Source organism: Poecilia mexicana, unplaced genomic scaffold (assembly GCF_051168715.1).
Source record: "Poecilia mexicana isolate PSO_F unplaced genomic scaffold, ASM5116871v1 scaffold_10, whole genome shotgun sequence".
NCBI classification, from domain to species: Eukaryota; Metazoa; Chordata; class Actinopteri; order Cyprinodontiformes; family Poeciliidae; genus Poecilia; species Poecilia mexicana.
Genome location: NW_028263379.1, coordinates 23845846 through 23862383, shown reverse-complemented (window position 1 = coordinate 23862383; position 16538 = coordinate 23845846). Strand labels below are relative to the sequence as shown.

At 41.6% G+C, this 16538-nt stretch overlaps 1 protein-coding gene across 1 annotated transcript; it reads left to right on the top strand.

The window, feature by feature from the left end:
* Positions 1–393: 393 nt before the first annotated feature.
* neurl1b (neuralized E3 ubiquitin protein ligase 1B) lies at positions 394–14894 on the top strand. The gene is made up of 6 exons (XM_015006777.2): positions 394–1562; positions 5990–6234; positions 6306–6639; positions 9681–10418; positions 12141–12266; positions 12628–14894. Exons 1-6 carry the CDS (start codon positions 1532–1534, stop codon positions 12873–12875), a joined length of 1722 nt encoding a protein of 573 aa, XP_014862263.1. The 5' UTR covers positions 394–1531; the 3' UTR covers positions 12876–14894.
* The last annotated feature ends 1644 nt before the right edge of the window (positions 14895–16538 follow it).

Genomic DNA, 16538 nt, shown 5'->3' with positions numbered 1-16538 from the left:
TAACTTAACCCTTCTTCACAGTTTTCTGCTTTGTTTTTGTTTTTTAATCACCGGTGTCTCTGCAATGTTATTAACTCCTGCAGACATCTTGAAGGACCTCTATGACTGCTGAGAACAAACCTGGAGCTACAGATGCTTGCATTTAAACTAAATCTGCAATCATTATGCTTTCATTAACACCCTGTAGTCTGCACTCAGGCAGTGCAGCAAGCTTCAGGCGAGAGGGAAGCGGCACTTGTTACTGCAGCTCTGCTGTGTTTATAGGAAAAGCTTGATTGCAGACATCATCGCAGCCATATTCACTTCCTGTGTTAATCCCCTCACCATTGCAGCTCTTTATTTCCGAAGCTAAAGGAGAGAGGCGTGGGGAGAATTTTTCATTTCTGCCTCGCTTCACCACAAACACCATTCACCTAAGACTCTTAACGGAGCCACGGTGTCCTGCTAAAACAAACAGCATTGAGCAGGCAGAAACAAATGCTTTTGTCTTAGAGTTATATTTAGTCCCAGTCTGCCATCAGCCAAACATCAATGCTGACAGGACTTCTTGGTTGGCCTCAGATGTCAGTCAGTCTTGTCCAGAAACCTCCACGTTCCGCGTGGAGCACGCTTGAACATTTTCGCAGCGTCTTATTTTTGCTTTTAAAGTACAGGCTTTTGTTCCCCGCTGTGCTGTGTGACACAGATTACTGTAGCACCTTGGGCCTCTCTCTCTAGAGCTCTCTCATGCTGCAGGAGACATGTCATCCCAGAACCGCCTTCAATGCAGTTCTCATTCCTACAAGCCCTGCAGGCCATGCATGACTCCTCTGAGAGCAGAGAGATCCAAAAGACAGGAAACAGCTTGAGAGAAGCCCAGCAGTCAAGGCTGTGGGAGGGTAGAGGATAGGGTGTGGGGGAAAAAAAAAACGGGGATTTCCTCAGACGGTACTTTGACTTTTATCAGGAGTGTGGAGTCCTTATCTGTTAGCCTGCTTTATGAGTGCGTGATTAATTTAAGGCTCTCCCTTTATACCTGTACTCAGGATGATTACGTCTCTCCACCAATCTCAAGGACTTTCCAAAGTTCTCAGCATCCTGTCCGCCCGACTCTGTATGGAAATGTCTCCACAAGCCCCGTTCCCCTTTGGATTAGGCATGCCTTAATTTTTTTTTTTTTTGAAGTATTATTGTGCTGCACAATCGTTAGTGTTTCATTAGCGTAAATCAACCGCTGAGTTAATTATCGGGAGGCTGCGTGGGATCTACGCTCACTGTTCCTTTAAAGTCGTGCAGAGGGGAGCCCACGATAAAGAAAGGAGGGGGCAGCTGTGCGCCAGTTGGAGGTGTCTGCCTGTCGCAGCGCCTTGGGGTTGACATTAAGAAGAAGAGCGCGTCCATGCTTCATCTGGGAGGATCATCGCGAAGCGGAAGGCGCTGGAGCACAAGCCGACCGGGGGAGGTGCACGTCGGTGTGAGGATACATGGATGGACAGAGACATACTGGAATCGGAATTAAGTTGTCAGCCGGTGCGAGAAATATCAGCATATAATGGGGAATACAGCGCCAAAGCCATTAATAGGTGAGGCTTCTTTTCTGCTTTTTTTTTTCTCCCCCTCCTCGTTTTTGGTCATTATTGGCTTATTAACGTGGGGAAACAGCAGAGGTGTGTATACACATGGCTTGTCTTGTGATCGCCGTGCACTGATGCGCTCCTCATCACGGGGGAGATGAGCGTGATTCCCTGGGAAGCGCTCCTTTCCTTCAGCAGCCGCGGTGCTCCACAAAAAAATAAATAAAATAAAATAAAATAAAAACATTTCCATATGGAAATGTTTTTATTTTATTTTATTTTATTTTATTTTATTTCAGGATTCATACCAGTAGTGCAAACTTGACAGAAATGATAGCAAAAAAAAAAAAAAAAAATTCATGAACAAATATCTTATTAGAATAGCCTCTGCATTTATAAAAAAAAAAAGCACATCTTTTGCACTGCCGCGTTAACATTTAAATGATAAAGCTATGGTACTTGGTTTTAATTCAGGCAGACATTTAGCATGTTTAAAAAAAATAAGGTGAGCTATTTATTTCAAATTTCAGCAAGGTTTTATTGCAGTAGTTCGTAAAAGCTCAAAACACCAAGGCAGCCCATTGAGAACAATAGTTAAATATATACATATATCTAGAAGAGAAAAACACCAAAATATCGTTTTATTCCAAGTGCTATTACTTTAAGAGCAGTCTCGAGTGATTAGCAGTGATTTATTCTTGTGTGCGCTTGATTGTCAGTCTCGTTTTTTTTCATGATTATGAGCTCTCAGCTCTGAGCCACTTTGTCATGTTACCTAGAGCCCATTACTTGATAATCAGTTCCCCTATATCACTTTGATTTAACGTCTGTCACACTCTCACGCTCCCAGCAGGCCCGTCTCAGCAGCTGAATAAGGGGGTGCTGCCATCACAGCAACTCACATTAGGTTTTTTTTGTTTTCTTTGCCAGGAATGTTTCCTTCTGGAAATCCATTTAAAATCAAGTCAAGCTTTGATTTGTCAACATACGCTGTCAAAACAAATAATTTACTCAATAAAATAAGTGCAATCGTAATCATTTTTATTCAATATTTTTTATGTATTTTTAACAGCTAAAAAACACAAATTGGGGAGGGGAAAAAACTTCAAAAGTCAAATTGTTAATTGACTTTAACAATTTGACAATTCTAACGTATAAAAGTAATTTAGCTTAAATATTGTCCTTTTTGTTAAAATTTACAAGAAGTAGGAATTGTTTTTGATTAAAATGTTACTGAAATAGTAATTAGTCGAAATCTAAGAAGGCGGTGTGTAAACAGTTTCCCTGAAAAGCCCACAGATTTGCTACATTGACAGCAGGGAGCTCAGTGTGATAGCAACATTTGCTTTAGCATTAGCGCTAATGCTAATTAGTTAAGTCATGCGACGTTCTTAAAGTAATAATAGTTAACTTTTCAAATCACTCTAGCTAAGGTGGCTTGTTAGCCTTACTTGAAACCCCCAGCTAACATCGGTAATGTCTGCCTCAGGGTTGAGCTGAGGTTGCTAGACAGTTTGACCTTAGCAACGCCGCAGGTCAGGCTAAATGAAGCAAGCTAGCTCCGAGACAAACTTTCCAAACCACAACTTCTGTGCCAAACTTAAATTTCCATTCAGACATGAAAGATTGCACATAAACATGGCAACCTTACAACCTGACATGAGAATTAAGATCGATGGAACCGGCGCTAGTCAAAGTGTTCCTTGTTACTAAAAGTGAATTGGCTAATATTTTTTAGATTTGAACTGATTTTGAACATTACATCTGCATACTAATCTACTTCATTAACATGTAAATAATTGTGATGGCTTTAATTCTGTTTAGAACTTAATTTTATAATGTACATTTCCTGGTAAACACGCTGTTATTTTTTTGTGGTTACATCAAAGCAAAGTCAACAAAGCTTACCAGTCAGACATAAATGATTAACATCCAAACTAGATTTATCTAAGCTATTTAAGTAAATAGGCAGCTTGTTAAGCTAAAGAAGAATTTGAAGAATGCTTAAAATCAGTTTTCTGTTTGAAGAAGCTGGCCTTGGTATGACAGTCTTGTGCAGTCTTATGATTTCATTTACACTTTTTCATCTTTTAGAATCCCGAAGGTTCATCATTTCATGGCAGTTTTTCCCAAAAATAAATTGACCACTAATGAGCAGTGGCAGACACAATCCAGAAGTCAGATGACGTTTTTAGAGCCAATCCAGAGAAATGATTTCTTCGCCTCAAAATGTGACAGAGTGGTAGTGTGAGTAGTTTCTCACAATTGAGAATGACCTCGGCCCAGTCAGACACCAAATCTGTGAAATTCAAGTACCGTTTACATTTTCTGTCTCAGAAGATATGAAATCCATACTTCCTCTTTTGTGTTAAGCAATGTCACACACACACACACACACACCCCCCCACACACACACACACACGCACACACACACACACACACAGTACCATACATTATCTGTCTGTAAATATATTCATCTAGAGTTTGAGTGCGTAAAATATAGAAAACACTTTGTTGTCAGCTTGCCTGCTAGCTTGGTCACGGGTTACAACAGTTGCAAATCCCAACAATTTTCCAATTTACAGTCTGTCATTTTGTCATTAGGAAGTTCTGACTTCCTAGACAAATTAAATGCAGCATTACAACATCTCCAACTTCCACATTGTTCCAGTTGCAGATCAGAAAATCTGGGAGGTTGGGTAATGTTTGTGCAGGGACCATGCTGATTACTCCTAGCAACACAATATGGTACCAGTGCACTTCTCTATACAGACTTAAAAGTTGTAATCTATAAACAGAAACAGTAAATCACTGCTACATTGGAAATGTTTGTCTGAGGTACAAAATGGCAGACGTGCAATTCATTTCTCTAGCTATCCTGATGCTATAGTCTAGCAGCAACAAATTTGGATTTTCAATTAAAAAATGGATTTCTGCCAAGTTGATTTCTTTTACTTGAAATTTGCTAATTCATTCTAAGTATTAATGGGGCAGAACGTAATATCTGCTACCTGGAGAGAACCTGCACATGCAAACTCTATGCAGGAAAAGCTCAGGGTGGGATTGAACGGGGAACGCTGTTGCTGGTGGTACTTTTATATCCTGTTGAAAAGAGTTGAATCTGAATGTGAGCAGATTGTGTTTTTGTTTAGCCCTGTTTGATAGTTATTTTTCATTTTCTTTATTTTTACAAGAACAACACAATATCTTGTTCAAGCAATTTCTAATTGTAGATGAAAACTGATGCAAAGACACAAAGAGGCTTATTGATAAATTTACATTTAGTAGTGAAAACACTTTAGAGATCTATGGGTCTTTATTCTTCCTACATATATATAATATCAATTTTTACTTATTTTATGTGAGGCCCCAACTGCAGTCATAATGTGCTCTGAGCCGTCCCTTGCCGCTTGACTGGCTGGGACTTTCGTCTGGTAAGGGCAAACAAGTGTCTATATCAGGTCTCACTGTATGTGATTAAACTTTCCTGTCTGTCCCCCCGTCAGCGAGGCAGTTGTGCCTTAGGCGGTCGGGTCAAGCCTCAACATGTTTTCTATGTTGCACTAACCTCCAAAGTATATTTTACTTGCTCAAAACCCAAAATGCTGAAGTGCAGATGGGAAGAGAGGCACATCGTTTGAGATGTTGCAGATGTTTCCGAGCTCTATAGTTTAGAATATAATCAGTGATAATGCCTAATTTAGGAAATGTGCTGTGGAACATTTCACTGAGTTATTGTCTTTGCACCAGAACGCCGTGAATTTCCAGCGGGAACGTAATCTCGCCGTGGCCCGCAGGAGGAGAGGAGACACACCGCCTCGCTTTGAGGGTCGACTCGCAGCCAGTCTATACCATAAACACTCATCATTCATGTCTCATTTGGGCTGGCACTCGATTCGTCTTCTCCTCAGTTCTGATCTGTTTGTTTTGCAATGCTCATCAAGGGGTTCTTTTTCGCTAACTAGGACGCTGACTCCTCCTGTGCAGACGAAATCAAAGATTAGGCCTTTTATTTTGGTGTTTTGACACTGACTATGCACTGCGCGAATCATTCTCCTCTTTTGAAGATAAGTGGAGGAATAAAGCGGGCTATTCAGGGTTTATTTATGCTGTAGGCCAAGGGTGTATGATGAAGACTAATGGCGTATGTTGCAAACTTTAAGTTTGATCTAAAGGCGATGAATTTGACAGTTTCCCGGTGTTTTACAGACAAATTTATTTGAGTCAATTAACAGTTTAATGCACAAGACTGTCAGTTCCCTTTTTTCTAATGCTGCACTTTAAAAAAGCTGATTTCAGTCATCTACAGACATTGTCCTCACAGCTCGTGCAATAACAAATTAAAAGAAACTTGCAGTTCAGACGCCGTGTTAGCCGAATTGTTGAAGGGCTCTGTTCTCATCCACCTATGTAACTCTTGATGTTTACCCGCACAGATGCTACTTTGCAACCCCGCCCGGTGGCTAGCAGGCAGTACTACATCCTGCCCAACAACGGGTCAGGTGTGGAGAGAAGAACATCTGCCCCGCCTGTCAACATCAACCTGGAGTCGTTGCGCTTCAACCCGCATGCCAGGGGGAAGAACATCAGGCTGGACGGGCAGCTTCGAAGAGCGACTCGCAAGAACAGCTTCTGCAATGGCATCACCTTCAGCCATCGGCCCGTCCACCTCTATGAAAAGGTTTGCCTCATCTCTCCGTACGGTTCTTCCGATAAGGTCGCAGTAAGGTTGTAGCAGTTTCATGTGTTCAGGTCCGTCTTCGCCTAACCGGTGTGCACACCGGCTGGAGTGGAGCTCTGCGCTTTGGTTTCACCAGTCTGGACCCAAGCGAGCTGGAGGCCACTGACATCCCCAAGTATGCGTGCCCAGATCTGGTGACGAGGCCCGGTTACTGGGCCAAGGCCTTGCCTGAGAGACTGGCTATAAAGGACAACATGCTGTCATTCTGGGCCGACCGCCACGGGAGGGTTTTCTACAGCATTAATGATGGAGAGCCCATCCTCTTCCACTGTGGGCTCAGCATTGGCTGCCCGCTCTGGGCAATCATCGACATCTACGGCATCACTCAGGAGGTCACACTGCTTGGTAAGATCATGAAAAGATCAAGTTTTGTGAGCAAACTCAACTTCTAATAGGAAGATATTTAGCCATGTACAGTGCTTCGTAAAAACTTTCTGTGCCCTTGTTACAACCATAGCTATGCCTGCAAACCTCAACATATGTTATTGTGATAGACCAACATGAGTTAGTGAAGACATGAGAAGTTTAAGAAAATGGATGCACTTATTTTTATTTATTTTTTAGAAAAAAACATTTGAAAAGTTTGACAAATTATGACACTTGATTATGATAAGAAAAAAAATGTTTTGAGTTGTCATTTCTAGGAGGTGGGCCTTGTGCCACAGCGTCATGTCTTCTTTCAGCGCCACGATGTTTCAGTATTGAGATGACTCATTCAGAGTGAAGTGCAGTGTTAGTTTTGTGTCACAAATACATTTTGCAAAAGGCCAAAAAATAAATAAATGTTGGTCTCAGCCCAAGTGTGTTGATTATAGGACTGAATCATTGTTTTTATTAACAAATTGTCTCACCTGAGGCGAGAATCTCAGCAGCTCCTCCAGAGATGCCACAGGCTCTCCTTGCCCAGCCTGTCATTTTAGGCAGATGGCCATGTCTTCTTAGGATTGCAACTGTTTTGCTCTTTTCCCATTTTTAGATGATGGCTTGAACAGACACTCCTTGGGATATTATTTTACAACCTAAACTGTTTTACACTCCTCTAAAAATCCTCTGAGGGTTTCACAGAATATCTGGATTTAAATTGAGATTACACAGAGGAGTTTGGATGCTTCTGCAGAACGCTGTAGTTGCAGTAGATTTTATTTAGAGTTATCAGAGTAGTAGAAAACGCCTTGTCATTATTTTTAGCTTCACAAATATCCACCACTTTGTGCTTACCTATTATGAGACAAACCACGTTGAAGTTTGTGGTTGTTTCGTGAGAAAATGTGAAAAACTTCAGGAGATATAAATACTTTTGCAAGGCATTGACTATAGTACTCCATATTTCTCTATTTGGAATCAAGTCAGTCATCTCGGGACCATGTGTTTTGACAACCCAAAGTCAACAGCAACACATTTTTATAGGGTCAACATATTCACGGCTAAATTAGACAGATTCTTGGGAGTTTGGCTTCACAGCCCCCTGGGTCGGTTTCAAATGGTCTGGGATGGCTCGATGATGAATGATCTGTGTGTCAAAACGGATCTGTGTTTGTCTTAAAAACCAGAGCCTCTTTATTTCAAATTGGCTAACATGACATGGAGAAATGAACAACAGATGTCATGTGGTCTACTCACCCTCCCAACTACTATTCACAACTTCCATAAACACTCTCTTACTATCACTTTCCTGAGCCGTGTAACTTTTCTCCGTTCACGCCGGCTTCGCTCCCGTCACCGTCTGTCCCCCTCGCTGTCCTTGCTTTTACACTTACTCTATCGGGCGTGTTTGTCTTCGCCCGACAGAAGCTGTAGCCTTGTTTGGTCAAGGCGGTCCGTCCCTGAAGCTTTGGTGAGGGGCCAGGGAGCTCTACTGCTCCAACATCTCTAGAAATAGTGGTAAAGGAATGCACCATAAGTCAGAGAGGGGCTACAAGCAGCAGACTTGTTTATATCTGTTTCTGGAGTGCAGGGAAGCTGAAGCTCTTCCTGACAATGCTTGTTTGTCCACGTAAAGTAAATACAACTTGGGGCTAAATTCAACATAGATGTGTTTACGTTTTGATTTCTGGATGCTATCATCATATTTTGTCATCAGAAACAACCCTAAGCCAGCTTTAGCAACTGTGAAATGCTCAACATGGGCAAAAATGAAACGCATTGTAAATCGTTTTATCAAATGGCGTCATTGCGTTCTCCTCAGAAATAGCCTCAGTCTTCAAAAAATAATAGTATAAATCCAGCTGTTCTGTATGGGCTCGAGAAGTTTGGAGTATCTTTAGCGGACAAAACAGCAGAAAGGATGGGCAGGACATTGGATCATACGGGTCAGGCTTACGCCAACGTTACCTGATATAGTTCAACATAAAACTGAAGATTTACCTTCAAACCTATAAAGACATGGCCATCAATCTAAACCAACAGTCCAGACAAGGAAAACCTTAATCAGAGATTCAGAACCCATTGAGATCCACAACTCAAGTGGGAGAATCTGTTGACTGGACAACTATTAATAGATCCAGCCTTTCAAAATGAGGAATGCGTGTTAAAAGAGACCCAGAAGAAGTTTGTCACAAGTCAAGTGGGCGACGGGGCAAACATGTGGAAGAAGGTGGTCATATAAAGTGCTGTGTGTGGTGGAAAGCTAACGCTGCATATCGCCGAGAACACACCGTACCCCTTGTGAAACATGACAGTGGCAACAGCATGCTGTGAAGAAGCTGTACTTCAGCAAAGACGGGGAAACTGGAGATAGCTGAAGGGGGATGGATGGAGCGAAATATGTGTAGAAAAAGAAAAACAAATCCTGTTAGAGGTGCACCTTCCAGCAGGATCATGATCTTATACAGTAAGTGCTACAATGCAACAGTTTAAATTAAAGCCTGGCTGTGTATTAAAACGGCCCAGTCAAAGTTCAGACCTAAATCAAATTGAAATCTCCAACCCGTTTGTCCAAGCATGAGCTATTCTTCCTAAGGAAAAATCGGCAAAAACTTCAGTCTCTAGATGTGCGTAGACATGCTCAACACCTGAACAAAAAGGGCTGAAATACAACTCAGTCGGCAAAAAGCAGCATCCATGAGTTATCTTCTTTCAGAAGATGTCATATTTCTTCTGGAAAAATGAAGCCTCTGAAAAGAGCTGTGACTAACAGCAGATTTTGTAGCTCCCTTGCAGTTTATTTTATTGCCAGTATTACAGCTTTCCAGTAAGTGTTATAAAAATTTGTCTGAATCAGTTTGAACTAATATTCCTGACAGCCAGCACATTTTTTTTTTCATGTCTTGTCTCGGAAAGTAAGAGTAAAGTGCCAACTAGAAGAGAGAACAGAGAAATGTTTTGGGACAGATTATATCATGCCATGGCATAGCCATTAACCTTTTCGTGCGCATTTTGCTTCGCAGACAGCACGTTTGCTGAGAGCGTGGGGTCCAGCTGCCTGAGCGCTGCCCGTCTGAGTGCCTATCTCCCCCAGAGCAGCCACGACTCAGCCAATTACAGCAACAATCAGCTGGAGAACAACCAGGCGGCTGCTGCCAAGATGGCCAACCTCCAGCTCAGCAACTACTCTCAGCTCATCCCCTGCTGCTCGTCCTCTTCTTCCTCCTCCACCACGCCGTCCTCGGCCGTCTCCACCGCGTTCCCGAGGGGCGTCCGGGGTCTGCCATCCCTACTGGACAACGACTTGCACTTTCATCTGATCCGTGGATCTGACGTGATACTCTCCGCAGACCGTTTGGCCGCCTGTATCCACTTTCTGGACAGCAGTCGGACTCTGGTGTTCAGTGACCGGCCGCTCCACGTGGGAGAGACTTTGTATGTGGAGGTGGGCCACCTGGGCCTGCCTTACTTTGGGGCGATGTCGTTCGGTTTGACGTCCTGCGACCCAGCTTGTCTGCACTCTGGAGACCTGCCGGCTGACCCTGAGGTGCTCCTGGACCGGAAGGAGTACTGGGTGTTGCACCGCGGCTTCCCAATGCCTTGCTCTGGAGACGTGCTGAGCTTCAGCCTGCTGCCCAGCGGAGAGGTGCACCACGGGGTGAACGGAGTGGGACGGGGCCGGCTGCTCTGTGTAGACTCCTCTCAGGTCCTGTGGGCCTTTTTCACACTGCACGGAGCTGTGAACAGACTCAGGATACTCGGTAAGTGTGTTCAGAGCTACACACCAAGCACACAAAGCATCTGAGGAGCCAAAGCAATAAAACAACTTGGATAGCAATCACTGGAACTTTCCCCTTTAAAGAAAAAGAGAATTTTGTTCACTGATGCTTAATGGGACAGAGCTGTGAGCACATAAAGCCCTGTGCCGTTTCTCCATCTGTTTTTAAATGCAAACAGTGACGAAGCAGTGAGATGAGATGGGATGTGTCTCTTTGAAGGGCGAGGAGATCATACATAAACTATTTATCCACACTACTTTATCGTTAGCTTTCCACCTCATGTTCCAGTTGTCAAGTAAATGTAAATAGACAATCGGAGTTGCAGAGCGGCAGACTTTTGATCTCTGTGTTTGTTTTGTAAATTTCTGACCTCAAAATACAGAAATTAGCAGATTTTTTTTTCGTCACGACCATAACTCAAAAGCGTTCAAGAAAAACCGGCCAATTTGTAGTCCTCTTTTCGCAACGCCATCTCTTTCCCTTCTGCAGACCTGCAAGCAAGCCGTTTCTTAAACCAGACTGTACATATCAGTTTACTTGCCTTTTTAGTTAAGTATTTTTGACGATTTATGAGGAGAAATACGCTCAGATCTTTCACATAAATTAATCCGTGCGTGATCTCTGCTTATAATTTTTTCGAGACACTAAATGACACCCTATTTCCATTTATTTTAGCTATGAACTGGAATCATGTCTGCTGCTGACAACTACATGAAACAACCATATGCAACTTTTTAATTATACACATCATTTGTCTGAGTTACATATTTTCTAGAGTTGACGATTAAGTTACTCAAAATCCTCCTTTTGTCCAAGCAGATGAGAAACATAATTTTGTACCAAAACAATCAGGAGCTTCAAAGTTCAAGGTTCAATATAGTAAAGGAGCAAGACGTCTAATTATTTATGTTAGAAGCAGATGTGGTGTCATACTGGGAGTGTCTGTTCGCTTTCATAATATTTATTGATTTGATTTTGAACTGTTTAGCAGCTCATGCTACATTTGAGCTAATAGCTACATTAGCCCTCTGAGTATTTCATAGCGAATGTAAAGCCTTACTTACTTCTTAGATTCCCAACATTTCTGGATCGAGAGACGTAGAAAGCTCAACGCGGTAAAACGGAGCAACTTATCTGTAACATGTTCAACCTTCCTGTTATCTGCCTCATTTATTAGTAAATCTGACAATTTTAAAGCACTGGACGCTAAAAATGAATTCTAATCCTGGTTAATCACAATTAGATTGAAAGGAATCTTAATACTCCCCAAACCAAACGTGGGCTTCCTGAAATGATGACAACATTTCTCGTTTCCCAGGCTAAAGGAATTTGTCTGGGTAGATTTCTTCTTCATTAGGCTGTTTAACCTTGAGCCGTGACCTTTTTCAGTCCCTGTGGTCCGACTCCCACATAAACTCCCATCAGACCAGACCCCCGTTCTCTCTTGTTTTTAATCCAGCGATGTTTCTGCTATGAATAGAAGACCGTGAAAAAAAAAAAAGTTGCTGTAATGAATAAGCATGCATATGTGATCTGTCTGCTTCGGGCATGTCAGAGTACAGCCTACAGCAGCCGACGTTCCGAAATGACTCGTTTTTTTTTAAACTTACGTTAAATACATCCTCGAACTGAATCCCGACCTTTTATAGATGGGGAGTCTAATTGTGTGGCGGTTGTTGATTTATAATTGTCTTTGCGGAGCAGGAACACTGCAGTCCAGTCCTCCCTGCACATCCCCCACAACCTCCCAGAGCAGCAGCCCAGATGACAGTGACTCAGACCTGGCTTTCAGCGTCAACAGATCCTCCTCTGCCTCAGAATCCTCTCTGGGTAAGATGCCAGATGTTGACAGCATGAATTATGCTATACCGTATATATGGAGGCCTGCATGAGCCCCCCCCCCCCAACCCCCTCTCAAAGGACGACTTAGAAGTGCAGCAGTTCTGACAGGCTGCAGGGGAAATTTGTTGTTTCGTACTTTTATCCATTATAGGAAGCGAGGCTTCTGCTGAAACATTTCTGGAATGTTAAGATTTTGTCATTGGCAAGGACGTTTTGTTAAAAGTGTTTAGTCTTATTTTTACATATTGTTCTGAGCAGATGAATATTAAACAATAAAAAAAAAACTCATTCTCCATCAACAAAAGAGGATTACTCGTCCATTCATCCAAGCTGTCTTCTCTCCTTCCAGTGACTGCTCCCAGCTCCCCGCTTAGCCCCCCCACCTCCCCCTCCCTGACTGCCTCTGAGCTGCCCCCTGCTGGGAAAAGCGGAGAGTGCACCATCTGCTTCGACCAGGAGGTGGACACCGTCATCTACACCTGCGGACACATGTGCCTGTGCAACGACTGCGGGCAGAAGCTGAAGAGACAAATCAACGCCTGCTGCCCGATATGCAGAAGGCCCATCAAAGACGTAATCAAAACGTACCGGCCGTGATGGCGGCTCCGCTTTGTGAGCAGGTGCTGCGCACGTCTCCGCCACCTGTCGACTCCTCTCAGGCTTCGCTGGACCACAATCCTGACCTTAAACCAGAAACTGACCGCATCAGAACATCACTGTGCCTCTTAGATTTCCCTTACTCGTGGCTGAACGCAGGCTGGAGTCAGAGGTAAGAGGGACTAATGACCAGGCTCGATGTTTGACCGCCGTCACTTCGGCCAAGATACGATGGAACATGTGCTCCATTTTATGTTTTTTCACATCATCTCACCTGCGTTGTTGAAGCAGAGAGGTTTTGTTGTGACTATCTTGTCCTTATTGTTGTCATTCTAGGTATGTAGTAGTCCTTCGCAAAAAAAAAAAAAAAAAGAAAGAAAACATAGACATTGAACACATTTTGTTATGTAACTACAAACTTCAATCCATTTAGTTTGGATTTTCTGTGAAAAAAAATAAATAAAATAAACCCAAACTGGTACATTATTGTGACGCGAAGGACGGGAAAAAATAACTCAAAAGTGTGGCGTGCATTTGTAGAACCACACTAGATTTTCTGTTACGACTTAAAAACTTTTAGAGTGCATCTCTACGGGCTTTGGACATCTAGAGAAAAACATTTCTTATTTTGTTAAGATCTAGATCTAGATGTCAGCTGAATCACTCTTAGCAAATTTTAATCTCAACAATTGGCTTTCTAGCATCCAGTTGGGCGTTTAGGGTTGTTGTCCTGCTGAAAGGTGAACCTCTTGCTGGTTTTCTCCCTCTCGCCATTTCTTAGCCCCTTCCATCTGTCGACCAACTCTAAAGCTCTGCAGCTTCCCTGTCTCTGCTGAAGAAAAGGATCCACAGCCATGTTTCACTCTGTGAGTGGTGTTTTCTGGATAGAACTAAAAATGTTAAATATCCATCCCCAAATAGAGTTTTGTATGCGGACCAAAAATTTCAGTTCTGGTCTCATCTGACCAAAGCAGCTTCTTCCACATTTTTCCTCTTTTTTTTTCCCCACTTTGCAAGGCAGTGCTTGCAAAGTGCAGGAGTAATCATTTTCTTGCAAACAGATTAATGTTCTCAAACCTGCAGGTCCTTCAGAGAACAATTAGACTTAGACTGGGGCTAAAATTCACACGGTAAAGAGTAGAAATGCAAGTCGCTTTTTTTTTTCTGTTTTCTGTAAAGTTTTTGTAAACCACGCATCCTTTACTTTGTCCTTAGTGGTTATGCGTCGGCCCATCACGCAAATTCACACCTAAAACACATTTTCAGTGTTTTGGTTGCAACGTGACACAAAGTGAAAATGAATACTTTTTGCAAGGCGCTGTACATGTCATCCAAGAGAACCTGTGGACCATTGACTTTGAGTGCCTTAGATTGTTGTTACGATATCTCTAAAAGGAAAAAATAAATAAATAAACAAATAAAATCCCTAGCCATATTTTCCGTATACGCTCTCCCCTGACGCACGCAGAATGTACGCAACGAGAGTCAAGGCAGGTTAGAGAGAAGGTTGTGGCTGGATGTAAGGGAAACGCCATGCTCTAAAGAAAAATGTAAGTTTGCTTGAGGAAAAAAAAAAGAAGGAAAGAATCTGGTTTTGCACTCTGAGAGACTGACAATATTGTCTAAATACAGTTTATCTAGTTTTATTCTATAAAGACTAATTTAAATTATATTTTTGAAAAGCACAATTATAATTTAACACTAGCATACCCTTGCTGTTAAGCGATGCTCCTGAGTAAATCAACTTAGAGTGTGCACAGTAATATAAATGATATTAAACGTAGAAGTACGCACTAGAAATAGATGTTTGCTGTTTATTAGGGAAAATATCGCCACTAGTTTTTACACTATAAACTATCTAGAACATAGTATGTTGTATAGAACTCATGAGAATCATGATAGTATTTTTTTTTTCTTTTTAAATAATGAAGCTTTGCTGATTTATACTTTCTTGTAAAAATGAGCCATCTTTTTTTCTTTACAGCATTTTAATAAAATATCTATTGGAAAGTGAACAAATGTGTTGCAGTTTTTTTTGTTTTTTTTTGTTAATATGTGATGGTTTTTTTTTCCTTCTTCCTGAGGATCATTTTAATTTTTGTCATTTCGGAAAAGAAAATGAAGTTGCAAAGAAAGGAAATTACTTTTATTTTTAGGTGAAGCGTGACACCGAAACGTTAAGTGTCATTAGGCTGCTCATTTCAACACCTCTTCATCCCAAGTTTAAAAACACAAGGTTTTGGTTTTGGGTCAGAAACTTTTCATATTCGTATTCATATTTCATAAAGACTACTTAATGATGTTATTAAATGGAGCCGCAGCCATTTGCGTATGTGATGACAAACCTCAAACACGATGCTTCTTTGCATGAGAAGACCTTGTTCTCCTAGTGCCACATTCTAAGTTTTGGTGTGTTATTAGTGTCTTTATTAATAATCATCGCGCTCATCTCTGCGGTTCCGGTCCTGTTCAACCACCACAAATCATCGTCACTGAATAAAAACATTTAATGTCTGACACAGTCATTGTGAATATTTAAAACTACAACTAGTCATGAACTAATTAAACGCCCAAATCCCTTGTCTTAAAAATTACAAAGAGCTCTAATGCATTTTTTTTTTAAATCGCTCTGACCTTCATTCACCTTGATGCCTGTCAAACTCGAGGTCATGCTTTTCTGCACTCTGAAGATTTCGAAACATGTGATGTTCTGTCCAGATATGAAGTGATAGCCATCATATTTACACAGTGACCTGTGGGAACAGTCAAAGCAGACGAAAGGTCATGCTAACGACGTTGGAAACTACCGTACATTTTAATGAAGGAGCCAATAGAAAATAACGTGGAATATTCACGTCTGTAGTTTGATCGACTCTTAACTCATATTTTACTTCATTACATAAGCATGAAACAAAACACCTAATTACATTCAAATCGAGGCCTGTTGTACCAGTTGTCTACAAAATAAAATCTGTTGTAATTTTATGATGGTTTTACAGAACTCTTCATGCAGAATAAAACTACTTACTGACCTTTTATGCCTAAAAAATGAACAGAAATATAACGTGCTGGATAGAGGTGGAGGAGCTGCTGCTCAGTCGTAGAGGCGTCCCCAGGTATCCTGCTGCTATCAGCTTCCTGTAACATTTATCCAGTATGCATGAGCTTTTTTTTTTTTTTTACATTGCAAGAAGGCTGTAGCATGTACATATAAGCTATTTAAACCTTGAGTTTCAAATTCATACTTGTTTTATCTTTCAGAAACGAGACGCCCTGTATTATTTTCTACTTTTCCTATTTTAGCTGCAAGCATAAACTGTTAAGGGGGAATTGTAAGTGGACTTGTTGCGATTTTGACATCAGAAGCTGCCATATAATGCTTTATTTACTCAGATTAGGCTCTCATTTGGAAGAGCATACAATTTCTTTTATTAATTATTCACATTTCATAACATTTTATATATTTAGGCTTGCGTTATGCCTCATGGTGAAATAACGTTTCCTTCCTGCACTGCCGTATTGTGGGGAATAACAAACAGCCTTTTTATCACAGGATCACCAAGAAGAGACCCTCAGGCGTCGGAAACTGGACTATATTTGACCCCAACATTAATCTTTCTCGGGTCATCAACAACCGGAGGCACACTCTAAAAGTAATTTCAG

Excerpts from the sequence above, each read along its gene's own strand:
- neurl1b (XM_015006777.2), top strand. The coding sequence starts at position 1,532 with ATGGGGAATACAGCGCCAAAGCCATTAATAG. Across the intron at positions 1,563-5,989 it reads AGCGCCAAAGCCATTAATAG|ATGCTACTTTGCAACCCCGC; the intron begins GTGAGGCTTCTT and ends TTACCCGCACAG. Across the intron at positions 10,419-12,140 it reads GAACAGACTCAGGATACTCG|GAACACTGCAGTCCAGTCCT; the intron begins GTAAGTGTGTTC and ends TTTGCGGAGCAG.